Source organism: Scyliorhinus canicula, chromosome 11, assembly GCF_902713615.1.
Source record: "Scyliorhinus canicula chromosome 11, sScyCan1.1, whole genome shotgun sequence".
Lineage (NCBI taxonomy): Eukaryota > Metazoa > Chordata > Chondrichthyes > Carcharhiniformes > Scyliorhinidae > Scyliorhinus > Scyliorhinus canicula.
Window position 1 is genome coordinate 73,998,540 of NC_052156.1, and position 27,345 is coordinate 74,025,884.

Below are 27,345 nucleotides of genomic sequence, written 5' to 3' on the forward strand. Positions count from 1 at the left end.
TTATTTTAAACAATTCTTTCATGGGATATGGGCGTTGTTGACAAGGCCAACATTTGTTGCCCATTCCTAATTTCCCTTAAATTAAGTGGCTGGTTACATCAGAGGACAGTTTAGAGTCAACCACATCGCTGTGGGTTTGAAGTCACACGTCGGCCAGGCATTGGTGGCAGATTTCCTTCCCCAAACTGTTATTTAGTGAATCACATGGGTCTCTTCAATTGATGATAGTTTCATGATCACTATTACTGAGGTTAGCTTTATTGAACTTAAATTTCACCATTGCCATAGTGGGATGTGAACCCATGTCCCAGAGTCTTTGCCTCAACCTCTGGATGACTGGTCCAGCGACATTACTCAACCCACCCCAAATAATCTCACACACAATGCCATATATTTTTATCATCATTTTGAATGTGAACTGATTACCTTTCCAGAGATGAGGGGATCTTAAACAGGCAAATTTATTTACTTGACTATGTGAATGAGTATAATACAGTTTCCATAGCAAGATTGATTTTTCTACTAGACTCATGATATGAAATAATAAAATATACAGTTGCCAAGTGGATCACTTTCCCTTGACAGCTAAAAAAAAACACAAATGGAAACGGTACACCAACTTTTAGAAAATGAGACCCCTGTATCTTCGCACCGAACCTGGCCACAGGCTGACCAAGGGAGAGATCTCAGGACCCCTCCCTAAGTTTCCTGCGTTGAGCATTGGCTAGCCAATCCATCCCTTGAATGACAAACCTCTCTTGCAACCTGATCACACAATCATTTTGCCATGCCTCTGAAAGAAAATATCTGGACATTGAAAAAAGTTGCAAGCCTCTGGGCGGCACGGTGGCACAGTGGTTAGCAGTTGCTTCACAGCTCCAGGGTCCCAGGTTCGATTCCCGGCTTGGGTCACTGTCTGTGCAGAGTCTGCACGTTCTCCCCATGTCTGCGTGGGATTCCTCCAGGTGCTCCGGTTTCCTCCCACAGTCTAAAGGTTTGCAGGTTAGGTGAATGGGCCATGCTAAATTGCCTTTGGTGTCCAAAAAAGGTTAGGTGGGGTTACTGGGTACAGGGATAGGGTGGAGGTGTGGGCTTAGGTAGGGTGCTCTTTCCAAGGGCCGGTGCAGACTCAATGGGTTGAATGTACTCCTTCTGCACTGCAAATTCTATGATTCTATGCAAAGGAAAACAAAAGATAACTGGAAATTGGAAAAGTACACAGAAAATGCTGGAAACAATCATCTGGACAGGCAGCATCTGGCGAGGTAGAATCCGGGTCACATTTTAAATTAAAAGAGCCAAAGATAGGCTGTTGACCTGAAACGTTAACTCTGTTAATTCCCACAATCAAGGTATTAACGGATGAAACCCGTTGTCTCAGTCTGAGATAGTATCAGAGAATACATGCTTCTGAGGTAGCTGCTATTCCAATTAGTGTGTCGAAACAACATGCTCCATAGCTTTATCTCTGCTGGGAGCTCATCCCAAGAAAACAGGCTACATTCCAACATTTTCTTTTACAAAAAAAGGTAAAGGAAGATTTTATTGAACACAAAATCATCAAGACTTTCCTTCTTCACTAATCTATTTCGGTCATCTTGCTGTTTGAAAATGTTTGGCATTTTTATAATCTGCTGCTGAGGAATGAGCTTGCGATGTCTTCATGGAGCCGGAGCTCATTTCCATTATTAAAATATTGTGCAAGCCGAGATTCTTATCCCAAACGAGGTTTAACTGACACTTGAGCAAAAGACATTAAAAGAAAAATGATAAAATGATAATGAGCTCACAAACCCATCGTGAACCTGCAGTTTTTTTGAGCCAGAGCAAAGTAAGACACAATATTGTCGCCATGGTAACTGCTTTTTGTTTAAAGTCCTGCCAGCTGGGACAAGTTATGCATGAACAACTTTAACTATTGCTAGTGTAAATGTGAGCATTATCTGACAGCCAAACAAATTAAACCTTTACTTTAGGCAGTTTTGCAGTGCAGGATGCCTACATTCCCTTGGCAACTGCAAAAGGAAGACTCATTAATATCGATCACAGATTTTCAGAGCTTCTTATCCCATGCAGGGAAAAAAATTGCACTTTAATAGCGCCCCTCTCCACCTCCGGCCATGCCAAAGCTTTTTCCAGCCAATCGAGTACTTTAGAATGGCAGTCACTTGGAAATGCAGCAGATCATAGCTGTCCAGCAAAATCTTACAATTAGCAATACGATAATGATTGGATATCCTGCATTTTCAATAAAGCGGGTTGAAGGGTAAATGATGTCCCAGGCTATGGGAGGATGGGGAAAAAATAAAGACATAGAGAGTTCTCCAGCTTTTTCTTGAAATAGTGCCATTGGATGTTTTACAGTGAAGTCTCCTCACATCACCTATGAAAAACCGCCCCTTCCAACAACGCAACTCCCCTTCAGCACTGCACTGAAGGGTCAGCCTAGATTATGTGCTTGTACTCCATTCCTTTTGCCAAGAGTAATGTTTTAACACAATTCAGTCTAATTTTAATGAGACAAAACTGGTTTCAGAAGGAAAAGTTGGAACATGCTCACTTAAACCAGTCAGGTGAAAACATCAACAGGCATTAGGCTTAGGGAGGAAGCACAAGGATATGACCACAATGGACAGAGGACCGTCTCAAAATAGGAGACAGCCAAATTCATAATGAAATTACTGTTGCAAAATGAAACACTTGCGTTTGCCCTGCAGCTCAATGGATAACAGGAAGGTCAAAAAAATATTAACACGTCTGCTTTCTGAATAAACCACCACAGATAAGTCCAAGAAAAACACTTAAAAATAAACTTGTTCAATTCTGAAGTCAAGAGAAACAGACATGATGATGATTGTTAAAACTAGCTGAAGAAATCGATGTTGAACGACCCTTCCATTGAAGTTTCTCTTGCCTGTGCAGGGGTAGCCAAGAGCTATTAATCATTCCCTCCATGATGCCAGATCTCAGATAGGGAGATGAACAGAAGCAGGGATCAAAAACCAACATTTTATCATTTGCTCTGTGGCTCAGTGTTCTGAACTAGTTTTACCAACATCTGCAACTCACTTAAGTCTTGCAGTGGCTAAACTCGATTTAATATTTGATTTTGGCAATTCGCACACAATACTTAGCTTTCAAAATGATTAAAGGTCCCGGGGAATTGCAAGCATTACAAAAGTGAGACTTCGGGAAGATGGCTCAACTTTGGACAAATTTACAGACAAATATTCTCCCACTGGACAGCTTGCTAGGTTACGGCAAACAGGGGCCTTGATAACAATGATGCAAGGAGACATGATTTTCCTCAATCTTAGTTTTTATAACCAAGATAAAATAGGATTGAAAGTACATTGCGATAACAGGGCGCTGAGCTATTTACCAAAATAGATGCTGCCCGGTTGAGGTCATAATTGTTTTCGCCTTGCCATTTTCTCCCATGCACCTCCTCAATTGAAGGATTGATTACCTTCCGTGTGCTGTAGCTTCACAACAGCAGAATACTCTCTGCTACAAAGGCAATCTTGTCAACTTATTCAATTATACTGGATACCACAGCTGTGCCACATCGAGTCCTCAGTCAATCTCGGCATGCATACATTTGCTGCAGGGGTCAACGGATAACGGTCGTGAAAGAGCGCAAAGCCTACCTTTGCTCCTCGTTAACCCAAAAGTCACAGAGGCAGTTTTTCTGCTCATCTCACTTCACTTAAAGCACATTTGAGGGATTGCACCAGTCATATTTGGTCTAAATGGCATGAGAGAAGATAAGACTTTCATATAGTGCCTTTCATCAACCAAGAGTTTCCCCAAATCACTTGACAGCCAATGAAGGACTTTGAAACCACTATAGAAGCCACAGCAGTTCATTTACATACAAGGTTCCCACAGAAAACAAATAAATAACCCAAAAAATGATTTAAATTGTGTTGCCAGGAGGCCTGCGTGGGGATTTTAGAGGAAATATGGAGCGTGTGAAAGGAAAGTGATGCCTTTGAGAGGCATTCTAAAGCAAACATACAGTTTGTGATTCATTGTGAAATGTTACTTACACATCAAATAAAGTTAAATGACCTACAATGTGGTAAGCCAAGTAAATATATTGTGCTGAAGGTTAAAAGGTTTGGAGAAATGGGGAAGTTGGCCGTGTGTGTGGGGGGGTGGGGGGGATATGAGAATCAAAGCTGAAAGACAGTTGAGTTTCCAGAAAAGTGCACAGCCTCCCCAAGCACCAAATTGAATTCCACCCTTTCAACACCCTGCAGACTGAGAGAGAAGCTCATTAAGACACTAGTGATGTCAAATTGGGATAGATATATAAAGGTAATAGCCTATTAACAGTTGTCGTGATTTTAAATTGGGTTATATAAAGGGAAGCAGAAATTATTAATAGATACTGACAATCTGTGGTGTAGCGATTATAAAACTAGGGCAGAGAGAGCCAGAGAAATTTGGAGGAGTATTGCACACTATCTTTTGGTGGCAGCGTTACTGAAATAGATACAACATAACAAACAAACAGAGGTGGCAAAAGGCAAGTGACTTCCCCAGGGATATAAAGAAGCTTCATCAAACTTGTAGTTCATGATGGAAATGATGGTTAATGCTGAATGAATCTCACTACCTTCAACTAAATAGAAATGTTAACAGTTTGCTTAAAAATTGGTGGATGGGAGAAATCCCAATTTCACTGCTTCATAGTTTTTCCTCCATGTATATTACTCGCGTGGGAACATCGGGGGAAGCATGGCGTCATGTACTGTCATTGGACTAGTGGTCCAGAGACTCAGGCTAATGCTCTGGAGACCTGGGTTCCAATCCCAACAGGGCAAGCTGTTGGAATTTCAATTCAATAAAGAAACATTGGGAAAATAAGTCTAATGATGGCAACTAATCCATTGTTGATTGTCATATAAACCCATCTGGTTCATTAATATCCTTCAGGGAAGGAAATCTGCTGTCCTTACCTGATCTGGCCTACATGTGATTCCAGATCAACAGCAATGGGGTTGACTCTTAACTGCCTTCTAGCAAACCACTCAGTTCAAGGGCAATTAAGGATGGGATGCCCACATCTTATGAATGATTAAAGAAATACTGTTGTCTGTGACAAGAAGCAAGCATATAATTTCATTTGAGGTCCACTATCAGAACACAACTCCTTTATAAGACTCACTTTATAAGACTGAGTTTTAAAACTATCTACAACCAATGGCAGCCATAATCAGTCACTTGAAAGTGTTAGTATTTTGTATTCTTAGCCCAAACTGCAGTCATTCCCACCCCCATTCCACTAAATCACACAAAGGAGTTTTTGCAGTCCAACCATGCCAGATCGGGTGACAGGAATTCCATTCCAAACATCAGCACTTTGTTTGTCTTTTTGTGCACTTTGAATTTCCAGCCTTTAGTATTATATTTCAGATTTCCAACATCCACTCTTTTATTTGATGAATCCAAAGTAAATATCTGTCTCATTGCTCACACATTAAGAGTGGAGTCTGAGACATTCTTTTGAATGATGTTCATTTTGGCAGCAACAAATTAAAAGTTGAAATCTTTTCCACTTTGCAATGATTCATGGAAAGTAATCAATTTTGAAAAAAAAAATGATCTTAAATAATTTTGAGTATGTTTACTGGTGTTTCTATATTGGAAATAATGTGACCATAAGCTTCCTCCGCACATTGTCTAATACTCATTCTACAGCAGAGGGAAGGCATAATCTTCCATTTCCCAGTCCTGAACATTTCTGCGACACCTACTGCCTTGGTTCCTACTTTCAACAAAATTCCAGCTTTGTAACTCCAAACTAGTGCAAGCTTCATGCAAATTCTTCCATCTGCAACTTTGGACAAAAATAGCTCAACCGAGAGGTTATATCGTGCTGACTTTCAGCGATGCCATTATGAGAAGTTGCCTTTTCTCTTTGTTTTCCCATCTAGGAGAAGGATCTTAAGTTCGGCAATAAAACGCTTCAACTTCTTCAAGACAGACAAAGCCTAGTACAGATTGTGGCTCCTTGTCATCTATCCCAATAACATACCTCGCACGCTGAACCCGCCTGATCTGCCTTTTAGTAAGTGGACAGGAGTCAAAGAAGCAGCAATCAAATTGGTTAATTCATACGCGTGAAGAGGGAAGATGTGCATCAAGTTGGTTGGTCGCAGTGTGGCAGTCGGTGTCAGCTATTCATCAGCAATAGGAGGCACTGGAGGGGAAAGAATCAATCGGACTTGCTGTTCTCTATCCCAATCCCTGCTGGAGATTTCATGGTGCGTTGATGGATAGATTCCGTGCCCTGAACATATAGTCGTCACTCAAGTTCCAAACATGCAACGAACATTGCTTGATGACTGGCTTTCAGCACAGCAAATGAGAATGTGCAATTTTGTTTTGGATGGAAGTAATAGTTTCCTTGTTGCACCAGCTGAAGGGACAATACATAGGTTAATGGGGAGGAGGATTTATCCCAGTAATGACATGGAAGCACAATAGCAAAATACTGCGGATGCTGGAAGTCTAAAATGAAAACTGAAAAATAGCTGCAAACTCTGGAGAGAATGAGCCAGAGCTAATGTAACCACAGGTTCTGATGAAACCCGTGAACTGTTGCATGCTGCCTAACCTGCTGAGTGCTTCCAGTATTTTCTAGTTTTATTTCATAATAGCAAGGCGTGTCAACAAAGCCAAGATTTGATGTGAAGATCACAAAATTTTCAAAACTATTTTATTTGAAAAAGAAACCCACTGTCGGGTTGCCATGGCAACAGCAATTGTAGTCAAGGAGACTTGCATCGCAGATTATTTTTCTGCGCCTTTAAAGAAAGATGGAAATGGGATGCCTTGATGATTGAGAAGAGCACGGATGATCCATAAATACCATCTCCTCTCCCTCACGAGATTTGCAACAGAAATCTATAGAGTTCACAAGAGCAAGAAGAGCTCACCCATTCACTGCCCACAAGGCAAGAATGCAGAACCCAGCTTTGATGCAACTCACCAATTCCTATGTCCTGGGGTGGTTTGGGTTTGGTTGCTCAACCAGGCACCGGCTACGAGCGTGTGGACGAATCGGGTGAGATCTGACTATTTCAGGTTGTACCAAGGGACGAGGCAGGGATGTCCACTTTCCCCACAGTTGTTTGCCTTGGCTATAGAATCGTTAACATTGACATTGAGAGCGTCAAGGGTCTGGCAGGGGATAGTACGGGGGGGGGGGGGGGGGGGGATGGAACACATGCTCTCAAATTCTGCAATAAAACACTTCAACTTCTTCAAAGAGCTGGATGGGGAGTTTTGTTTGAGGCCAGGTTATGGGAGGCCCCGAGGAGATTTTTATCGCTCTACGCAGACGACCTGCTTCTGTGCACATCAGACTCGCTGGGGGGAATTGGAGGGACTATGGGGATATTAGAGGAAATCGGACGGTTTTCGGGATACATATTGAAGATGGATAAGAGCAAGGTCTTTGCGATCCAGGTGAGGGGGTAGGAGAGACTGGGGAAGATGCCATTCAAGGTGGTGGGAGGGAGCTTTCGATAGGGTATCTGGGTGGCTCGGAGGTGGAATGCGCTCCCGTTGCCATTGGCGGGGTGGGTACAGACAGTTCTCCCTCCCGAGGTTTTTGTTTGTTTTCCAGAGCCTCCCAATTTTTATTCCCAAGGCGTTCTTCAAAAAGGCGAATGCAGAGATCTCGGGATTTGTTTGGGCGAGTAAAACCCTGCAGGTGCTGTTGGCGCAGGGGTGGGGTTTGGCCCGCCCGGGCCAACTACTACTGGGCAGCGAACATTGCCATGGTCAGGAAGTGGGTAGTGGGGGAGGGGCCGGTATGGGAGTGTGTGGAGGCGGCATCATGCAAGGACATGAGTTTGGGGGCATTGTTAACGGAACCTCTGCTGTTCTCGCCGGCTTGGTACTTCACAAGTCTAGTGGTAGTGGCAGCCTGGAGGGTGTGGGGACAGTGGAGGCAGCACATGGGTTTAGGAGGGAGAGGGGTGGGGGGACCGATAAGTGATAACCACCAGTTCGCCCCAGGGGGGCTTCAGAGGTGGCAGAAGGCGCAGAAGGCAGGGATTGAGAGATTTGGGGATCTCTTTATTGATGAGGGTTTCCCGAGCTTGGAGGAGGAGTTTGAGTTGACAGGATGGAATGAGTTCTGGTATCTGCAGGTGAAGGATTTTGAGGCTTCGATCTTCCTGCACTCGCCGCTCCAGGGGCTACAGGATAAGGTGGTGTCAAGAACAGGAGTAGGAGTGGGGAAGATCTTAGAGATCTATAAAAGGAGCTGATGGAGTGGGAGGGAGCCCCATTAGGAGAGGTGAAGAAAAAGTGGGAAGAAGAGCTGGATGGGGAGTTTAGTTTGAGGCCAGGTTATGGGAGGAGGCCCTGAGGAGATTTAATGCATCCTTGTCGTGCGCCAGGCCCAGCCTGATACAGTTTAAGGTGGTCCATAGAGCACACATGACTGTGGCCCAGATGAATAAGTTAAGGGCAGCACGGTAGCATTGTGGATAGCGCAATTGCTTCACAGCTCCAGTGTCCCAGGTTCGATTCCGGCTTGGGTCACTGTCTGTGAGGAGTCTGCACATCCTCCCAGTGTGTGCGTGGGTTTCCTCCGGGTGCTCCGGTTTCCTCCCACAGTCCAAAGATGTGCAGGTTAGGTGGATTGGTCATGATAAATTGCCCTTAGTGCCCAAAATTGCCCTTAGTGTTGGGTGGGGTTACTGGGTTATGGGGATAGGGTGGAGGTGTTGACCTCGGGTAGGGTGCTCTTTCCAAGAGCCGGTGCAGACTCGATGGGCCGCGTGGCCTCCTTCTGCACTGTAAATTCTATGAAGTTCTTTGGGGAGGTGGAGGAGAGGTGCAGGCACTGTGCAGGGGGGTCCTGTGAACCATGTCCATTTGTTTTGGGCGTGTCAGAGGCTAGGGGCTACTGGCAGGGGTTTTCTGATGTCATGCCAGAGGTCTTAAAAGTGAGGGTGGTTCCAAGTCCAGAGTGGCGATCTTCAGTGTGTCGGAAGACCCGGGAGCCCAGGGAGTGAGAGTGGCCGATGTCCTGGCCTTTGCCTCCCTGGTGGCCCGGAGACTGATCTTACTCGAGTGGAGGGACTCTGAGCCTCTTAAGTCGGGGGTGTAGGATAGCAACATGGCGGGATTTCTCAAATTCACCTTGAGGGGTTCACTCGGAGGTGGCAGCCGTTGGGGAAGGTGCCATTCTTTGTGTAAGTCATGTTGGCTGGGGTTTGTTGGTTATATTGTTGTGTTTTGTTTTTTGTTGAAATTTGATGTTTAAAATTGTTAAAATTATAAATGCCTCAATATAATATTTTCTAAAATAAAAGCTCAATAATTCCTGTCACCCACCACGGACACTTGTGCAAAGCATTGTGGCACATGGGTATGCCTGACAGAACAGGTGTACAAAAATCTTGAATCTCCTTGGTGGGTGACTACACAACTTTACTCAGCTCAGGTAATCACGGGAGAGCAATAGCAAAAGGAAGAGAAAAATTCCTTATGTCAGCCAAGCACAAGACCTCAAGCCAGTAGTGCACACTATATCCTAAACCCCACCATTCAACCTACCAAGGCTTGGCTACTTAACCCTGCTTACATAAAGTCCTACTTAACTGCATACAACCATACATGTGGCTCAATAAGTCTTGCCGATATGCAAACTACTGCCTTCACAAAATGGAAAATTATATGAAAATAATTACAAGTTTTATTGAATTCAATTAACACATGCATTAATTGTTTTTTTTAACATAATTGGATTAATCCAAGACCCAATATTCAAATAATTCTCTTATAATGTTTGCTTTCCCCATATCAGTTACCACACAGAAGATTTCTATGGCAAAGATAGTAAAACTTGGCACGAATCACAAATTTACTGGACCACTTTTCCAGTCATTTACATTCAGGAGGTATTTAACTCTGAACTCGTGAGTGCTTTTTCCACACCATCGGTTGCTATTTGAAGCCCACAACACTTATTGAAGTCTTGACCAATTCTATGCCGTTTATTAATATCAGATGATTTTAACAGTCTGCCAGCTGGTTTCCAACGGTAATGAGGTACACTGCACAGCACATGGCAAGACATCAGAGTAAAGCAAGATAGAAACTGTTTTGACTGATGGAGAGAATTTCCAGAGCTGCAATGTGCTGATTACAAGCAAATTTCAAACACTTTGACAACTTACGCTCAAAGAAAATTTGGACAACCAATACAACTGCGGAATTCAAAGACCATTTAGCATAAATGCAACTATTTATTTCAATGAGAACCAAGTCGGAGATGAGTAAAGTTGTGTACTAAACCACAGATAGGAGAATCAAGGTTTTTGTATAGCTGCTATATCACTCGGTCAAGCTGACTTATGTCCCATAGATGCTTCACCCAAATGTCTGTGGAATATGATAATATTACCATTTAAGAAATAGTTTAAGGTCCATTTTGTTCGGAGTCCGCACAAATTCTGAAATATCAACAACTTTCCCGTGATGCTGTCCACGGACAATGAACAAATATAAAATGTGTTTCAATACGCAACATGGTAAGGGAGTTGCTAAAAAACACTCCAGAAGACCACTGCACAGCACCACCTACTGGCCAAATCCTATAACTCCATCGGTATGGGAAACTGTTTACATACATAATTTGCAGTGTAAAGATTGCTTACGTAGGGCTGGTTAGTTCAGTTGGATAGAGCATGCTACTTGACAATCCCTGTATTGGCTGAGGTAGTTCTTGTGGTCTACTTCTTCTACTTGTGATATGATGGCATCATTAAGCCCTGATTAGCAACCTTTGAACAATGAGGACATTACATGGGGAGACACAAAAAGAGAGAGAAACACATGGGGAGACACAAAAAGAGAGAGAAACAAAGGTTTCATGAAATGTTTAAAGCTGGTAAAAATCAAGCAGCTGGACACGAAGAATTTTAATTACAGATGAATAAGACACCCATAAGAGTGCCTGTTTTGAAAAATTGATAGTGTCCCATTTTGCATTGTGCCCCTGTCAGACACAAATACGACCAGTTATTTTCACCTGCAGTAAGCTAAATCTCAAGAGCTCAAGCCATGATCCCATCTTGTTGATATCGGATTTTGAACTTGCACAAGGTCACAAGCTTGAGTAACATGCATGGCACTGTGTGTATGAGGTGTGCAGTACTTACAGCCTGTGTAATGGTGCTCTTCACTTTCTCGCTCAGTAGCCCCTCAAAGACAAAGGAGTCTCCAAATATTTCTGCCTAATTGGGGGGGGGGGGGGGGAAAAAAGAGAAAGAAACAATGGAGTGTTAACTTCAGCAAATTAGGATCTTGATTTACTTCTAAAGGCCTCAGAGCTGCTTCAATCATCAAACTTCCCATGCTTTGCTTTAATGGTCTCAATCACATCGCGAACATTGTGTTCTTAATATTACTGCATTCACACAAAGTTCTTTGCAGTTGCTTTCTCTCGTCCATTCACATTTCCACTTTCAATGTTATTTTTATGCTCATGATGGAAGGCTCACACTTCTACATTTCCTCCCCCAACTTGCAGGTGGAAACAGAGCAGCAAATGGACATCACCGACTTGGGGGCTGCTCACTGCATCCAAAAGCAGCCATAGTGAGTCCACAATGTTCAATCAAGCTGTGCCATTGATGGGAGATGCTTACTGCAAATGGAGCATTTCTCAGAGCATTTGCTTGAAAAACCTTTGGAGTGCTTGAGAAGGTAACAAACAGGTTGGATAAAGGGAACCAGTAGACGTGCTGCATTTGGATTGCCAAACACACTCAATAAGGCACCCACATAAAAGGTTAATACACAATAAGGGCTCATAGTTTCAGGGGCTGATATTTTCGCATGAGGATGACTGCATAGCTAACAGGAAACAGCAAGTTGGGATAAAGGTACAGGTTGGCAAACTGTGACAAGCAGAGTGCCACGGGAATCAGTGCTGGGGTTAACTATTTACGAACTACATTCACGATTCGGATGAAAGAACTGACTGCATTATAGCCAAATTTTGAGATGACATGACAGTACACAGGAAAGCAAGCTGTGAGGAGGATACAAAGAGTTTGCAAAGGGGTGTAGATAGATTACATGAGTGGGCACAAATTTGAAAGATGGAGCATAATGAGAGAAAACATGAAATTGTCCACTTCGGCTGGTTGACAGGGTAGATACTGAGAGGACGTTTCCCCATGTGGGGGAATGAAGAACCAGGGGCCACAGTTCAAAAAAAGGTCTCCTCTTGCAAATGGGGAAGAGGTAGAATTTCCTCCCGAGGGGTTGATCGCATTTTAAATTCTCTTTCCCAGCAAGCAGAGGAGGCGGAGTCTTTAAATGTTTTCAAAGCCGAGTTGCACAGATTTTTGACTAAAAGGAGAGTCAAGGTTTGTGGTAGGCAGGAAAGTGGAGTCAAGGCCCCAGTTAGATCAGCCATGATCCTATTGACTGGTGGAGCATGTTGGAGGGGCCAAGTGGACTACTCTAATTTCTGTTCTTAGTGGCACTCAGACCTTTCCTACTACAAAAGCTGTAATGATTACATTGACATTAGGACAGGATACACTAAGTTGCTGTCACTGGAGCTGAATGTACAATGGGTTGAGCACTGGACAGACAGAAGCACACACCAGTCATCAGTATACTGGTGGTCACGTGGAAAATACAACAGCTGGTTGTATTGTATCTTGGGGAAGCAATGAGTACAATGCTGCTTCAGATAAAGGAAGGATCAGCAAGCAAGGGGAACTCCATAAACAATAAAGATAATAGAGAACTGAATGCGTATGGCAGAGATGATAAAGTAGGATAGATAGTCCATGGGAAGGTCATGTTAAAGTATTGTCTTCTTTTTTTAAAAAAAAGGATATTCACCACAATCCTAGTTACTGTGCTCACTAAAGTATGTTTATGTGAAGCTTTGCAATAAAAACCATAATAGAAAATAAGGGAGAATGCCACGTGCCAAATGATAAGCTGACTATCCACCTGCCTCCGATACCTTTGCTCGCTCTCCAATTTCAGTCAGGTTTCCAATAAAACTCCAGGGCAGGCAATCCAGAGATTCACATGTGTACAGATACAGACTCTTGTCCTCTAGAAACTCTATAAAATTGTACCAAATTTTAATCCAGTCATTCACAATCCAATACTCATCACATGGCATTTTCTACTGTTGTGATCCGTCCGCACAACAACACAAATAGGCTCTATTCAGTGATTACCAATCATAAACATTGGCAGGAGACAACTTCAATGATATGTTTTTTTTCCAATTAAGGGGCAATTTAGCGTGGCAAATCCACCTACCCTGCACATCTTTGGGTTGTGGAGGTGAGACCCACGCAGACACAGGGAGAATGCGAAAACTCCACACGGACAGTGACCCGGGGCCGGGAACAAACCTGGGTCCTCGGTGCCGCGAGGTAGCAGTGTTAACCACTACGTCGCTCTGACAACTTTAATCATAATGAAAATATAGTTGCATGTATGGAAATATTTTATATCAACATCGTTCAGACTACGAGTTATATAGCACAGTATATTAGTGTGTACTCACACAGATCACTATCGCAGGAGGTCAGACTACAGTTTCTCAGAGATTGAAATAAATAGTTCCCATCATTCCAAACAGCCCAGCTGTAACTTGTTTGCAGAGGCTCTATATTTGTCAAATACAGAACAACTGGTGCACAATTTCATTTTAGCTAATCTTCTCAGGCAATCTTTATTCAACTCACTTGTTATGGCTTTAAATGGATGACTGGAATACACTACGGTGTTAAAATAAATTCAAATACTCGTTTTGATCAAATCCATAGTTGAGCTGCCAACTAATATGATCAAAGAGAATGTGATCAATTGCAAATCCATTGCAGGAGTGCAACAAATAACGCAACTTGCCTTTTGAAGGAACCTTGGTTTGTCATTTCTACTAAAACCATAAACAGCATATAAAAGAAACATTTGACACAAAACAAATGATCACAAAAAGATTCAATGATGTGTTATGCATAGTGAGCACCTAATTCTGTGACCTTAAGAAGAGGTAGCAAGAAACACCAGAACAGTTGACAATTGCTCCATAACTTCCTCCCTATTTTAAGGAATGCCAAGATGAGCTGCCAGCACAAGTGCAAATAACAAAGGTATCAGCCTTGCTACTTGTGGTCCTTTACTGTATGCAGGAGGGACCACCAGATTTCAACATTATTATTAAGAAAACAGCTATATTTTCTACCTTGACCATCCCCTTTGCCACTCTGCCCTGTCCCAGCCCTCAAACTCTCTACAATCCCTTGTGTTTACCTCAGCCTCTCCTACCTAACCAGAGTTCCTCTACATTTTGCAGCCATTGTTCACTTCAGGGTAACGGTGTCTTCTAATGCAGAGATCAGGAGTCCAACACATGGCCGAAACACAGTCCACTGTAGAGCTTCTGACAGAGGTGATCACTCACAGCGCATTTGTGCTTTCACAGAAAAATACTGCATCAGAATACCATGCGATTTATTTTCATTCCCAGTACCCCTTGATACATCTTTTTGCTGTTTGGCTTGTGGGAAGGATGGAATACCTGTTTCCAGAGGTAAGAGCTTTCCATTAGTCAATAAAAAAAAACTGCATTTATATAGCATATTTCGCATTCCCAGGGAATCCCACGCAACGTATTGTTACTGTTGTAATACAGGCACGGTTCCGCAAAGAGCAAAGTGACAAAGGACATGATCTTTTTTTTTGTTTTAATGGTTGAGGGATGACTGTTGGACAGAACACCAGAAAAAATTATCTCCCCCTATACATCATCAAACAGTAGCATGAAAGCTTTTAGGTAACCACCTCAACGAGCAGAGTCGTCTAGAAGGAGAGTTCCAACGGGTGCAGCAGAGATCGCTAACTGCTAAGCCATTGAAGGAGTGACAGGAGGGATTTGCACTGCAGTGCAAAGCTATGACCAGAGAGACTGGTGAAGGTTGCAACTCCCAAGTGGAGCAAACCTAGGGGTGAAAATTTGTAAGAAGATGAGAACAAGTTTAATTTCTTGAGGACAAGGAATAAACAATCAATGCAGACACCTGACCAAGTGAGTGATCGACAAACAAAACACAGGTGAGGAAGTTGAGGACCTGCAAGGGAAGGAAAGCCTAAAAGGCGAGCTGCAAGAAATTGGGTCTGGAGGTGATGATGGCACTGGTAAAGATTTTGGCTCAGGTGGAGGTGAAAATGAATAGTGATGGTGGACCAACAGAATTCTAAAGTTTCACTCAGTTAGGGCAAGCATCAGGGAAACGGATGAATGGGGCAGTTTTTGGTTGGAGTCAACACTTATGACTTTGAACTTCCCAATATTCGATTGAAGTAAATTGGGTTTATCCCTGGAGCTCTTGCATCCATTCCTGGCAGGTTAGAGGAGGTGTTGAGAGGTCAGGTCAGGCATCAACATACAAGTGGAAGCCAGTGGATGATATCATTGATGGGCAACATGCAGATTAGGAAGGATAGTGGGACCAGAATGGATCCTTGGGGGAACTGTGAATCTGATGGTGCAGTAATTGAAGGAGAAGCCACTTCTGCAAATGGGCAGGGAAAGTGCATGGTGTAAAGAAATAGTTGGGGGAAGAAGGACAAGGTGAGCACATTAGAATATAAACCTAAGGCACAGCAGAAGCCAAAGACATGACAGGAGAGGAAAGTTGGGGGTAGTTCTTAGAAAGGTACGCCGATAATTATGGGGAATTTTAATCTACATATAGACTAGCAAAATCTGATGCACAAAGGTAGCAGAGATGAGGAGTTGAGAGAATATTTTCAGGATAGTTTCTTAGAATGGCACATTCTGGAGCTAACCCGAGAACAGGCTATGCTATACCTGCTAATGTGCAACAAGATTAATGACCTTATAGTGAAGACACTCCTAGGTAGCAGCAATCATGCTAGGGTTCAGTTTGATGGAGAGAAGAGTGGGTCCAAGACTAGTAGTCTAAAAACTTAAATAAGGGACATTGATGGCAGGGCAGAGCTAGCTAAGGTGAACTGGCAAATTAGGTTAAGGGATATGTCAATAGGGATGCAGTGGTGGTCATTTAAGGGGATATTTCAGAATACACAGATAGCTACATTCCAATGAGAAAGAAGGGGTGGATCCACCATCCGTGGATAACAAAAAATATTAAGATAGTATCAAACTTAAAGAAAAAGCAAAAAATTGCACAAGGTTGGGTGAGGTCAGAAGATTGGACAGAATATAAAAAACAGCAAGGAATGACAATAAGATTAATAAGGAGGGAAAATTAGAGTATGAGTGAAAGTTAGCTAGAAAAATAAAACAGATAGCAAGTGTTTCTATCGGTATTTTTTTTAAAGTTAGCAAAATGAGCATTCTTCCTATAGAAAGTGAATCTAGGGAATTAACACCGTGAATTAAAGAGATGTTTGCAAGATTAATTGAACAGATATTTTTCATCCACCTTAACTATAGACGTTACAAGTAAAATCCCAGAAATAGCTGTAAATCAGGAACTGGAAGGGAGGGAGGAATTCATTATAATCACCAGGGAAAGGCACTTAACACATTTTTAGAGCTATGGGCTGACTGGTTCTTGTGTTGAATGGACTTCACTCTGGGGTCTTAAAAGAAGTGGTTTTAATTTTCCACAATTCCCTAAATTCAGGGAAGGTTTTATTAGATTGAGGGGAAAAAGGGAAGGATACAGAGATATTCTAAAAGGGAAGGATACAGAGAGCAGGAAGCTAATTGGATTAATGTTAGAAGCTGTTATTAAAGAACAATCAGATAAATTCAAGGTAATCAGGCAGAGTCAACATGGTTTTGAGGGGGGAAATCATGTTTAACCAATTTATTGGAGTTGTTTGAAGTAATATATATATATGGTGAATAAAGGGGAACCTGTGGGTATCCTGTACTTAGATTTCCAGAAGATATTTGATAAGGGGTCACCTCAAACGTTGTTGCAGAAAATAAAAATTAGTAGTTTAGGGGAAACATATCGGCATGGATAGATTGGCAAACTAACAGGAAACAGCAGGCATAAATGGGTCATTTTCTGATTAGCCAAGATGTCGAATTGTGTACCACAGGGGTCAATGCTGGGGCTTCAACTTTTTCCAATTTATATAAATGACTTGGATAAAGAAATGGTTCCCAAGTTTGCTGATGGCACAAAGATAGGTCGGAAAGTAAGTTGTGAAGATGAATGGAGAGCCGAGAAAGGGATTTGAATAGGTTAATGAAGTGGGCCAAAATCTGGCAAATGCAGTGCCTTGTGGGAAGAGTGAAATTATTCATTTCAGCAGGAAGAGTTTTTTTAAATTATCTAAATTGTAAGAGATTGCAGAGCTCGAGATACAAAGGAATTGGGTTTTCGCAGTCCACAAATTGCAAAAGGTTAGGATGCAGATGAAATAAGTGATTTGGGGACCTAATAGAATGCTATAATTTATTGAGAGTGAAATTGAATACTAAAGTAGAGGGGTTATGCTTTGGTTATAAAGGGTACTGGTGAGACCATATCTGGAGTACTGTGTACACTATTGATCTCTTTATTTAAGGAATGGTGCAAATATTGGAAACGTTTAGAGAAGGTTTACTGGACTAATACCTGGAATGGGTGGGTTATCTTATGAGGAAAAGTTGGACAAACTAGGCTTGTATCCGCTGGAGTTCAGACAAGTAAGAGACGACTTGATTGAAACAAACAATATCCCAAGGGTCAACGTGTAAAGGATGTTTCTTCTTGTGGGAGAACCTAGAACTAATGGGCACTGTTGAAGTCACCCATATAAGACCGATTAGGAGAAATTATTTCTCTCAGAGGGTCATGAGTCTTTGTAACTTTGCTTCCATGGCCCTTTGAGTAAGAGAGTCTGAATATTTTTGAGGCAAAGCTAGATATATTCGTGACAAGCACGGGGGGAGGGGGAGAGCGGAAGCTAATGAGAATAGGTGGGAATGTGTTGTGAAGGTTACAATCAAACCAGCTTTGCCCTTATTGAATGGCGGAGCAGGTTCGAGGGGCCAAGTGGCCTACTCCTGCTCCTAATTCATACGGTGACATCAGTATGACAGAAGATGACTAGACAACTGTGTGGGTGAGAGACCAAAATCAAACAAAAAGGTTGCAAACAATGCACACAACAATGAAGTTAAAGAAACTGAACCACAACACACCAAATCTGAGTGTTGAGAATCGCAAAACACTATTTGATTAGGCCCCAGAAATAAAGAAAAATGTCATTCAAAATTTATTTTTTTTTTTAAAGTAGTTTCGTACGTCAGATGCTGCAAAACTGGAGCTGGAAATAATTTTGATAAGGACACATCTCCCAAGTTCAACATTAGTGGTTCATGGAGCACATGAATGAGAAGAAAAATAAGGATGCACCAGAGGGAGTGCCATCGATCTTCTGCAGCCTTTTTGATGAATTGGCAATTCTGCTTTAGCACTGGTTTTGGATTTGAATTGCTTACAAGCCAGAATTACAGACAATAACCTGGCATCCGAGAATTTACCTGCGGTTAGGTGGCGCTTGCTAGAATTTTAATCCAAGGAAGGAATGCTGAAATATGAATGAGTCAGGATGGCATGCGGCTTGACTCAGAGGGGAATTTGGAAGTAGTGACGTTTTCATGAACCTGTTCCTTTATCCTTCGAGGCAGGTTTGGGAGGTGCAATTGAATACTTGTTGGCAAGCGGCTACAATGCCTCCTGGAGGTGGGACCTGGTGAAAGTACAGCATGCCAGTAGTGGAGGAAACACCGAATGTGATTCCAATCTCCTGTGACACTGTCCCAATCACAACCTTGTAAAGAACTGGTTGGCTGTGCTGTTTTTACTGGTTACCACGGTAGGTTGATGATTCTCAAACCAAAACCAGGTATGCAGGAAATCTTAAGCAGAGGGAAAGCTTTGCTGTTTCACTCCACCGGAAACAATGCCTGCATCGTGAATTGGAAGCTGGTTTACAAGTGAGAGAGAGTTTACAAGGGCAGCTCGGTCGCATAGTGGTTAGCACTGTGGCTTCAGACCGCCAGGGTCCCAGGTTCGATACCCCGCTGGGTCACTGTCTGTGCAGAGTCTGCATGTTCTCCCCGTGTCTATGTGGGTTTCCTCCGGGTGCTCCGGTTTTCTCCGACAGTCCAAAGACGTGCAAGTTAGATGGATTGCCATGCTAATTTGCCCTTAGAGTACAAGAAGATTGGGGGTTATTGGGTTAGGGTGGAAGTGAGGGTTTAAGTGGGTCGGTGCAGCCTCGATAGGCCGAGTGGCCTCATTCTGCACAGTATGTTCTATGTTTATAATATAAATATGACACCTGGGAGAACAGATAATGGATTTTGAACTGGAGACAGTCAAGCCATTCTCATCTGGTCCAATACTCTGCACTACCTTGGACTGAAGTGAGTCACGAAGCAAGAAATTGGTTTTCACATTTCTGACAGTGTTTCAGGATGGCAAGTATTGGCTTTACAGAAGAACGAAGCTCCGAACAGCAACAAGATGGGAACACATTCTCTCACCACTACTTTCGAGCAATACGACTCCGGTTAATTAATCACCCGTTAGTTTGCTGTGTTTAAATCCATCCAGGAGTTCACCTCCTCCTACTTCCTCCAACCCAACAACTCCCTCCCCCTAAGCAGAAAAACCTCACCATTCCTTTAATTCTGTCCCCTCCATTCCCTTCACCAAAACCGTCAGCAGCTACACCTTCTACTACAGATTTGATCACCCCTTATCCGAAATGCTGGGGCAGAGTGTGTAGCGGATTTCAGAATTTATCAGATTTCAGAATATAACGTGCGGCGTGTTGGGACTTGTGCATTGCCCGGGGTGCTTGAGATGTCACGTCGGCACTCGAAAAAAGTGCGGATTTCGGAATCCTTCATTTTTTGGAATTTCGATTAAGGAATACTCAACCTGTACTTTGTTCTCATTCTCCACAATTACCTCCCTAAACCAGCTACTTTCTTCTAAAGGCACACTGCGAAACCTGCCTCTTCAGGAAAACAAATTCGCTTGGCACATTTAATCTCATGTTCTTTGACTTGGCATCCATTTTCCACACATATTTGTGAAGCATCATTTTACTTCAACTTTAAATGCAAGCGATTGTTTAATTTGTAAATGTAAGCGATTGTTCAATTTGTAATGAGAAACAAAAGGATGATATCCTAGTAAGGCCAGAAATTTGAATTAAGACACAATGAAAAAACACTAATGATCCAAGGTATTTTTGTTCCGGAAATGGTATGATAAAATAAATGTAAAGCAAAAGTGTTTTGTACCTCTGTGCTGTGGCCCGTAGCTCTGACAAATCTCTCAAATTCAACATTGGTGACTTCATATGTATCCATGTAGAACTGTTTAATGTGCGTTTTTCTGGCTGGGCCCTCTCCATCCTGAGGTATTCCAGGGTCATCAGTTCCCATAGTGAACACACCACCTGTTATCAGCACCATCTTAAATAAAGAAACAATACATTGGTAATGGTGGTCAGGAACAATACACTGGTAATGGTGGTCAATCATTTGACCTGACTGAATTATGATTGATATCAGCTTTCTGTGCCAGCCAATTGATTACCAAACCACCATAGGTTTTATTAAAAAGGAAGAAAATCACATGGTCAAAGATTAAATGCCAGAAGCTACATTTGATACGGTGTGCATATCTTGCATTTCACTAATTTAACTGGGGAAGAATAAGACTCATGCAATATGAGAACCATTTCATAAAGCATTTGGCTAATAAAGCATTTGATAAGGTTCCCCACGGTAGGCTATTGCAGAAAATACAGAAGTATGGGATTGAAGGTGATTTAGCGGTTTGGATCAGTAATTGGCTAGCTGAAAGAAGACAGAGGGTGGTGGTTGATGGCAAATGTTCATCCTGGAGTTCAGTTACTAGTGGTGTACCGCAAGGATCTATTTTGGGGCCACTGCTGTTTGTCATTTTATAAATGACCTGGAAGAGGGTGTAGAACGATGGGTTAGTAAATTTGCAGATGACACGAAGGTCGGTGGAGTTGTGGATAGTGCTGAAGGATGTTATAGGTTACAGAGGGACATAGATAAGCTGCAGAGGTGGCAGATGGAGTTTAATGCAGAAAAGTGTGAGGTGGTTCACTTTGCAAGGAGTAACAGGAATGTAGAGTACTGGGCTAATGGCAAGATTCTTGGTAGTGTAGATGAACAGAGAGATCTCGGCATCCAGGTACATAAATCCCTGAAAGTTGCCACCCAGGTTAATAGGGCTGTTAAGAAGGCATATGGTGTGCTATCCTTTATCAGCAGGGGGATTGAGTTTCGGAGCCACAAGGTCATGCTGCAGCTGTACATAACTCTGGTGCGGCCGCACCTGTAGTACTGCGTGCAGTTCTGGTCACCACATTATAGGAAGGATGTGGAAGCTTTGGAAAGGGTTCAGAGGAGATTTACTAGGATGTTGCCTGGTATGGAGGGAAGGTCTTACGAGGAAAGGCTCAGGGACTTGAGGTTGTTTTCGTTAGAGAGGAGAAGGCTGAGAGGTGACTTAATAGAGACATATAAGATAGTCAGAGGGTTAGGTAGGGTGGACAGTGAGAGTCTTTTTCCTCGGATGGTGATGACCAACATGAGGGGACATAGCTTTAAATTGAGGGGTGGTAGATATAGGACAGATGTCAGAGGCAGTTTCTTTACTCAGAGAGTAGTAGGGGTGTGGAACGCTCTGCCTGCAACAGTAGTAGACTCGCCAACTTTAAGGGCATTTAAGTGGTCACTGGATAGACATATGGATGAAAATGGAATAGTGTAGGTCAGATAGGCTTCAGATGGTTTCACGGGTCGGCGCAACACCAAGGGCCGAAGGGCCAGTACTGCGCTGTAATGTTCTATTTTCTAATATATTTTTCTTTCTTCTTTCATGGCATGTGGGCATTAGTGGCAAGGCAAGCAATTGTTATCCATGCTCAATTGCCCCCCCCCCCCAAAAACTGCTCTTAATTATAGTGGGACATTTGTAAAAAAGATACAATGATTGTGAAAAAGATGTAAAGCAAAGAAATGTAAAACTAAAATACAGTGAAACCTAAATAGTGATAATCCTTCATTTCAGCTTTGAAAAATACCTGGTGTAATATTGGGCACTCTGGTCGTGTAGCTTAGAACAAAATAATAAACTTCAAAATAGCAATGTGAGGAACAACTTTAAATTGAAGACCGAGTCCCTCTGATAAATGGTACATGATACTGGGCAATTATGCAGAAACGTAGCTGAAGTACATTCTGACAGGCCCCAGGAAACATTAGCATGCAGAACTATAAGTGTGCCAATTAAAGAGAGAAGCTCTGCCAACAAAGAGAAAACATGCTCCACGATGTAGTATTGAAATCAGAATGCAGTTTAAAAAGCTTAGATTATATCATATGTCAGCTCCCTGCTCCAGTTCTTCCACAATCACAACTAAAATGGAATTTAAGGATACTCAAGACTTAATGTCCAAACTGCCAGGCTCAAACAGTGGGAAGTACACATTTGATTCTTTGACAAAAATGTCAATCAAAATTCTGGTGGAGTAATTATTTTGGTCTTTAAAATGGGGGAGTGCTTTGAACAATAACTACTTTCCCTTTAATACTTGATCTTTATATTGATCGAAATAAATTGAATATTATTAGTTCAAAGATGTGCAGGTTACGGGAATTGAGCGGGACTAGGAATGGGTCGAGGTAGGGTGCTCTTTCAGAGGGTCGGTGCAGACTGGATGGGCTGAATGGCCTTCTTCTGCGCTGTAGGAACTCTACGTTTCTTCACAATTGAGTGAGAACTCTACTCACTTTTCAGGCAACATAGAAATAACTCTCCTCCAAACAGATTTTCAGTTTCTGGAACTGCATGCAGATCTTTATAGATGCTGGAGATTCCCAAACTGTCCATTCTGTTAGTGAGGACTCCGTGATTTTCCAATTTGCGCAGCTGTGCATTCAGCCATTCTACATCAATTTCTTCAGCTGCTTTAGAAGTGGCACCAAATCCACTTGATTTTCCTGGCTTTTTCTTCCTTCCCACCCAACCTTCCCTAATTCTCTTGGCTGGCAAGGGAGAAACTGACCTTTTATGCAGGCCTCTGCCAACAGGTTAAAGTTCAGGATGAAACAACCACTAATCACTCCTGGGGCAGGGAAATGTATTAGCTTTGTTTGGCCCCTCAAGGATTGCTCGGTTGAGATTAGGTGCTTGTCATCTGGGATTTGGGAACTCCACTTGGGAAGAATTTTCATTAATTCATCAACAATTGAGAGCATTCCTCGTATAACTCCACACAGACTTATCCATTTTTTCCCCCCAAATTAATAATGTGCAACTAAAAATACAATTTTAGATAGAATATTTACATTCGAGCCAGCAAGACGGTAGCAAGCACTGTTTGGATTTGGCAAGGTGAATGAGTGTGAAGATAGTGCTAGGAACAGGAGGCTGCTACACATGAAACAGTTTTACAGCCAGATTCATCTAATTGCATTGGGAAATGAAAAATAAAAGGAACAAGATGTTGCTGCAGTTGAACAGGGCACTGGTGTGACCACATCTGGAATACAGTGCACAGCTTTGGTTTCCTTATTTAAAGGATATAATTGCATTCGCAGGTCAGATAAGGTTCATGCGACTGATTCCTGGGATGAAGGGATTATTTACGAGGAAAGGTTGGGCCTGTGTCACTTGGGGCTGGGAAGAATGAGGTGCGGTTTTTGAGGCATACAAGTTCCCAAATGTACCTGACAGCGTGGATGCCGAGAGGATGTTTTCCCTTATGGGGGAGACTGCAACTAGGGGCGGGGGATACTGTTCAAAAATAAGGGGTCACGCATTTGAGACAGAAATTATAATCTTTTTTTCTCTCAGAGGGTCGCGAGTCGGTGGATTTCACTTCCCAGAGAGCAGTGGAGGCAGGTGGTCCAGTGACATTACCACTAGACTAGCAATCCAGAGACCCAGGCTAATGCTCTGGGGACATGAGTTTAAATCCCACTAGGGCAGCTGGTGGAATTTGAATTCAGTTAATAAATCTGGAATATAAAACTAACCATGCTATAAGTGATCAACAATTGATTGTTGGTTAAAAAAAGTTTCTCAACATGTCCTAGGGGGCAGCAGGGTAGCATGGTGGTTAGCATAAATGCTTCACAGCTCCAGGGTCCCAGGTTCGATTCCGGCTGGGTCACTGTCTGTGTGGAGTCTGCACGTCCTCCCCCTGTGTGCGTGGGTTTCCTCCGGGTGCTCCGGTTTCCTCCCACAGTCCAAAGATGTGCGGGTTAGGTGGATTGGACATGCTAAATTGCCCGTAGTGTCCTAATAAAAGTAAGGTTAGGGGGGGTTGTTGGGTTACGGGTATAGGGTGGATACGTGGGTTTGAGTAGGGTGATCATGGCTCAGCACAACATTGAGGGCCGAAGGGCCTGTTCTGTGCTGTACTGTTCTATGTTCTATGTCCATTCTTACTGTGTGACTCCAGACCCACAGCAATGTGGATGCCCCTTAACTATCCTCTGAAACAGCCCAGCAAGCCTATGAAAAAAAGAGACATTCAATATTTTTAAGCCCGAGTTAGATAGATTCTGGATTGACAAGGTCAAATCTTATAGGGGATATAGAGTTGAGTAGAGTGGAGTCCAGAATCAGATCAGCCATAATCTTATAATTCCCGCTCCCAACTTGTGTGCTGGTATGCATGTTCTTATGCCCCTTCATAAATAGTTAGTGGAAAATTTAAGCTGACCATCACATTGTTCGAATAATGATCCAAAAAGTGGAGAAGGAGATATCATTGGCGACTTGATTCAAAGAATTGTGCGTTCTGCTTTAGTTTTCTTCCTGTTCCTCTGACAATGTGTTTATCTAATTCACAGCCTTATTTCGACCTCAATTAAAAACATGAAAAGGACAGTCATAAGTGGCCATCCAGTTCCCTTCTGTACTGACCCTCAACCGATCCAGCTATTCCATGTTGGATCAGGGATCCATCCATTATTTTTTTAATTCAGTATAAGATATCCAACATGCACTGTGGACTAACCCAATGGCTCAACTAGTTTAAGCCTGTGAGCATATAAACCAAGCAGACCAGGAAGGTCTCAACTTTTGATTCCTATTCTACCCGAGTACTTTTATATCAGCCCAGCTAGATATAGGGCATTACAACTGACTCTGGCAACTCAGGGCTAGAGAAAGAAAGACTTGGCATGGAATCCTATTCATGACGGTTATTTAGTGATTCTTACTGGGAAATGTAAGCAATGGGTTGTTGGACAAGAACAAAAATGTGTTCAGCTTTGATACCTCTCATGATCAATCACTGACCAAAACTCATCCATTTACACTGATGTACGAATTATAGCCAGTTAGTTGCTTGGCAACTGTGGAACTAGCAGATTAGAACTGAGGCAGCACAGTGGCTAGCAGTGATGGCTAACAGCTCCAGGGACCTGGGTTTGATTCAGACCTTGGGGACTGTGTGTGTGGAGTTTGCACATTCTCGCCGGGTGCTCCGGTTTCCTCCCACAGACCAAAGATGTACAGGTTCGGTGGAATTGGCCATGCTAAATTGGCCCGAGGAAGTTAAAGGGATAGTGTGCGGTTTGGGCCGAGGCAGGGTGCTCTTTCAGAGGGCCGGTGTAGACTCGATGGGCCGAATGGCCTTCTTCTGCACAGTAGGGATTTTTAAAAAACAGGAAGAAAACAAAGCAGCAAAATAGATTGTCCTTCAACAAGAGCATAACAAACAACCATCAAGTGAAAGTATCAGTTAGAAGAACACCTGTTAATGTCAGTACTAGTATATGATGGAGGAAAAATACAGAAGCTTGCCTTCTACCTTCAGCAAGTCTATTCTACATACAGCTCGGGAGATACAAACTCCTTATGGTTCCCACAAATCAACTGTTCCAGCTATGTCCATTAATACTCTTTTGGAGGTTGAGCCAATAATCATCTGTCTGTAATAAGGTAATTAGCTTTACAATGCAATTGACCAAAGCATGTACTTGCTGATGCATTGACACACCTGCTTCCCATACATAGACATCAGGTGGTGTAACTCAACGACAACGCTCTTGTTCCAAAGAACAGAAACCCATGGGTTAGCTAACATGAGACTTGAGCTATCCTTGGCTGAAACTTAATAATCTTTATTGTGGACGGTATGTCATGGTCAGCGGGGCCCTGGATGGGGCGCCGGTAGTCCTAGTTAACGTGTATGCGCCCAACTGGGACGACACGAGCTTCATCCAAAAGACCATGGCAGAAATCCCGGACATAGCGACGCACCGACTAATCATGGGGGGGGACTTCAACTGTGTACAGGACCCAACGACGGACAGATCAAACCCCAGAACGGGGAAAACCTCAAACATGGCAAGGGAACTCAGTCACTATATGGAGCAGATGGGAGCAGTAGACCCCTGGAGATTCGCCCACCCGGGGGAGAAAGAATTCTCTTTCTTCTCCCCAGTACACAACGTGTACACCAGAATTGACTTCTTTGTGGTGGGGAAAACGGTGCTTCCAGAGATAGACAAGGTGGAATACTCCGCAATTGTGATATCAGACCACGCCCCACACTACATGGATGTGCGGCTAGAGACGGGAAGGGCCCAGCGCCCCAAATGGAGGTTGGACGGTGCCTTACTAGCTGACAAGGCCTTCAGCGAAAGGATAGCGCGGGCCATAGCGGAGTACACTGAGATCAACCAAAACGGGGAGGTCTCACCCTCCACGTTCTGGGAAGCGCTTAAGGCCGTACTAAGAGGGGAAATCATAGCCTACAAAGCGCAAAGAGATAGGGAGGAAAGGGTGGCTAGGCAGAAGCTGGTCGACTCCATACTGGAGGTAGACCATAAATACTCCGAGGCCCCGACCGTAGAACTCCTGGCGGAGAGGAAAGAATTACAAAGGAACTTTGACCTGCTCTCCACCAGGAAAGCAGTACACCAACTCCGCCAGGCACGCGGGGCCCTATACGAACACGGAGACAAAGCCAGCCGCCTGTTGGCCCACCAGCTGAGAAAGCAGGCAGCCAGCAGAGAAATTGCGCAAATCAGAGATACCAGAGGCACGTTGGAAACAGAACCAGAGAGGATTAACAAAACCTTCAAGGCCTTCTACCAAGAGCTGTACACCTCAGAGCCCCCAACGGGGAAGGCTGGGATGAACCGGTTTCTTGACGGACTGGACATACCAGTTGTGGGAGAGGGCAGAAAACGGGATCTGGAAGCACCACTAGCACTGGGAGAGATCATGGACAGCATTAGCTCCATGCAGGCGG

General features: G+C 43.1%; 1 protein-coding gene across 4 annotated transcripts in view; it reads right to left on the bottom strand.

The window, feature by feature from the left end:
* Positions 1-27,345, bottom strand: part of sumf1 (sulfatase modifying factor 1) — a 244,552-nt gene that overhangs the window by 202,015 nt on the left and 15,192 nt on the right. For 2 of the 4 annotated variants that reach the window (XM_038810754.1, XM_038810752.1), the window contains exons 2-3: positions 20,330-20,503; positions 11,196-11,270 (exon numbers count right to left, since the gene is read on the bottom strand). In XM_038810754.1, the coding sequence (XP_038666682.1) occupies positions 11,196-11,270; positions 20,330-20,503 (249 nt within the window). The remainder of the gene's footprint in view (positions 1-11,195; positions 11,271-20,329; positions 20,504-27,345) is intronic. The other 2 variants (XM_038810755.1, XM_038810753.1) reach the window with 1 other exon arrangement.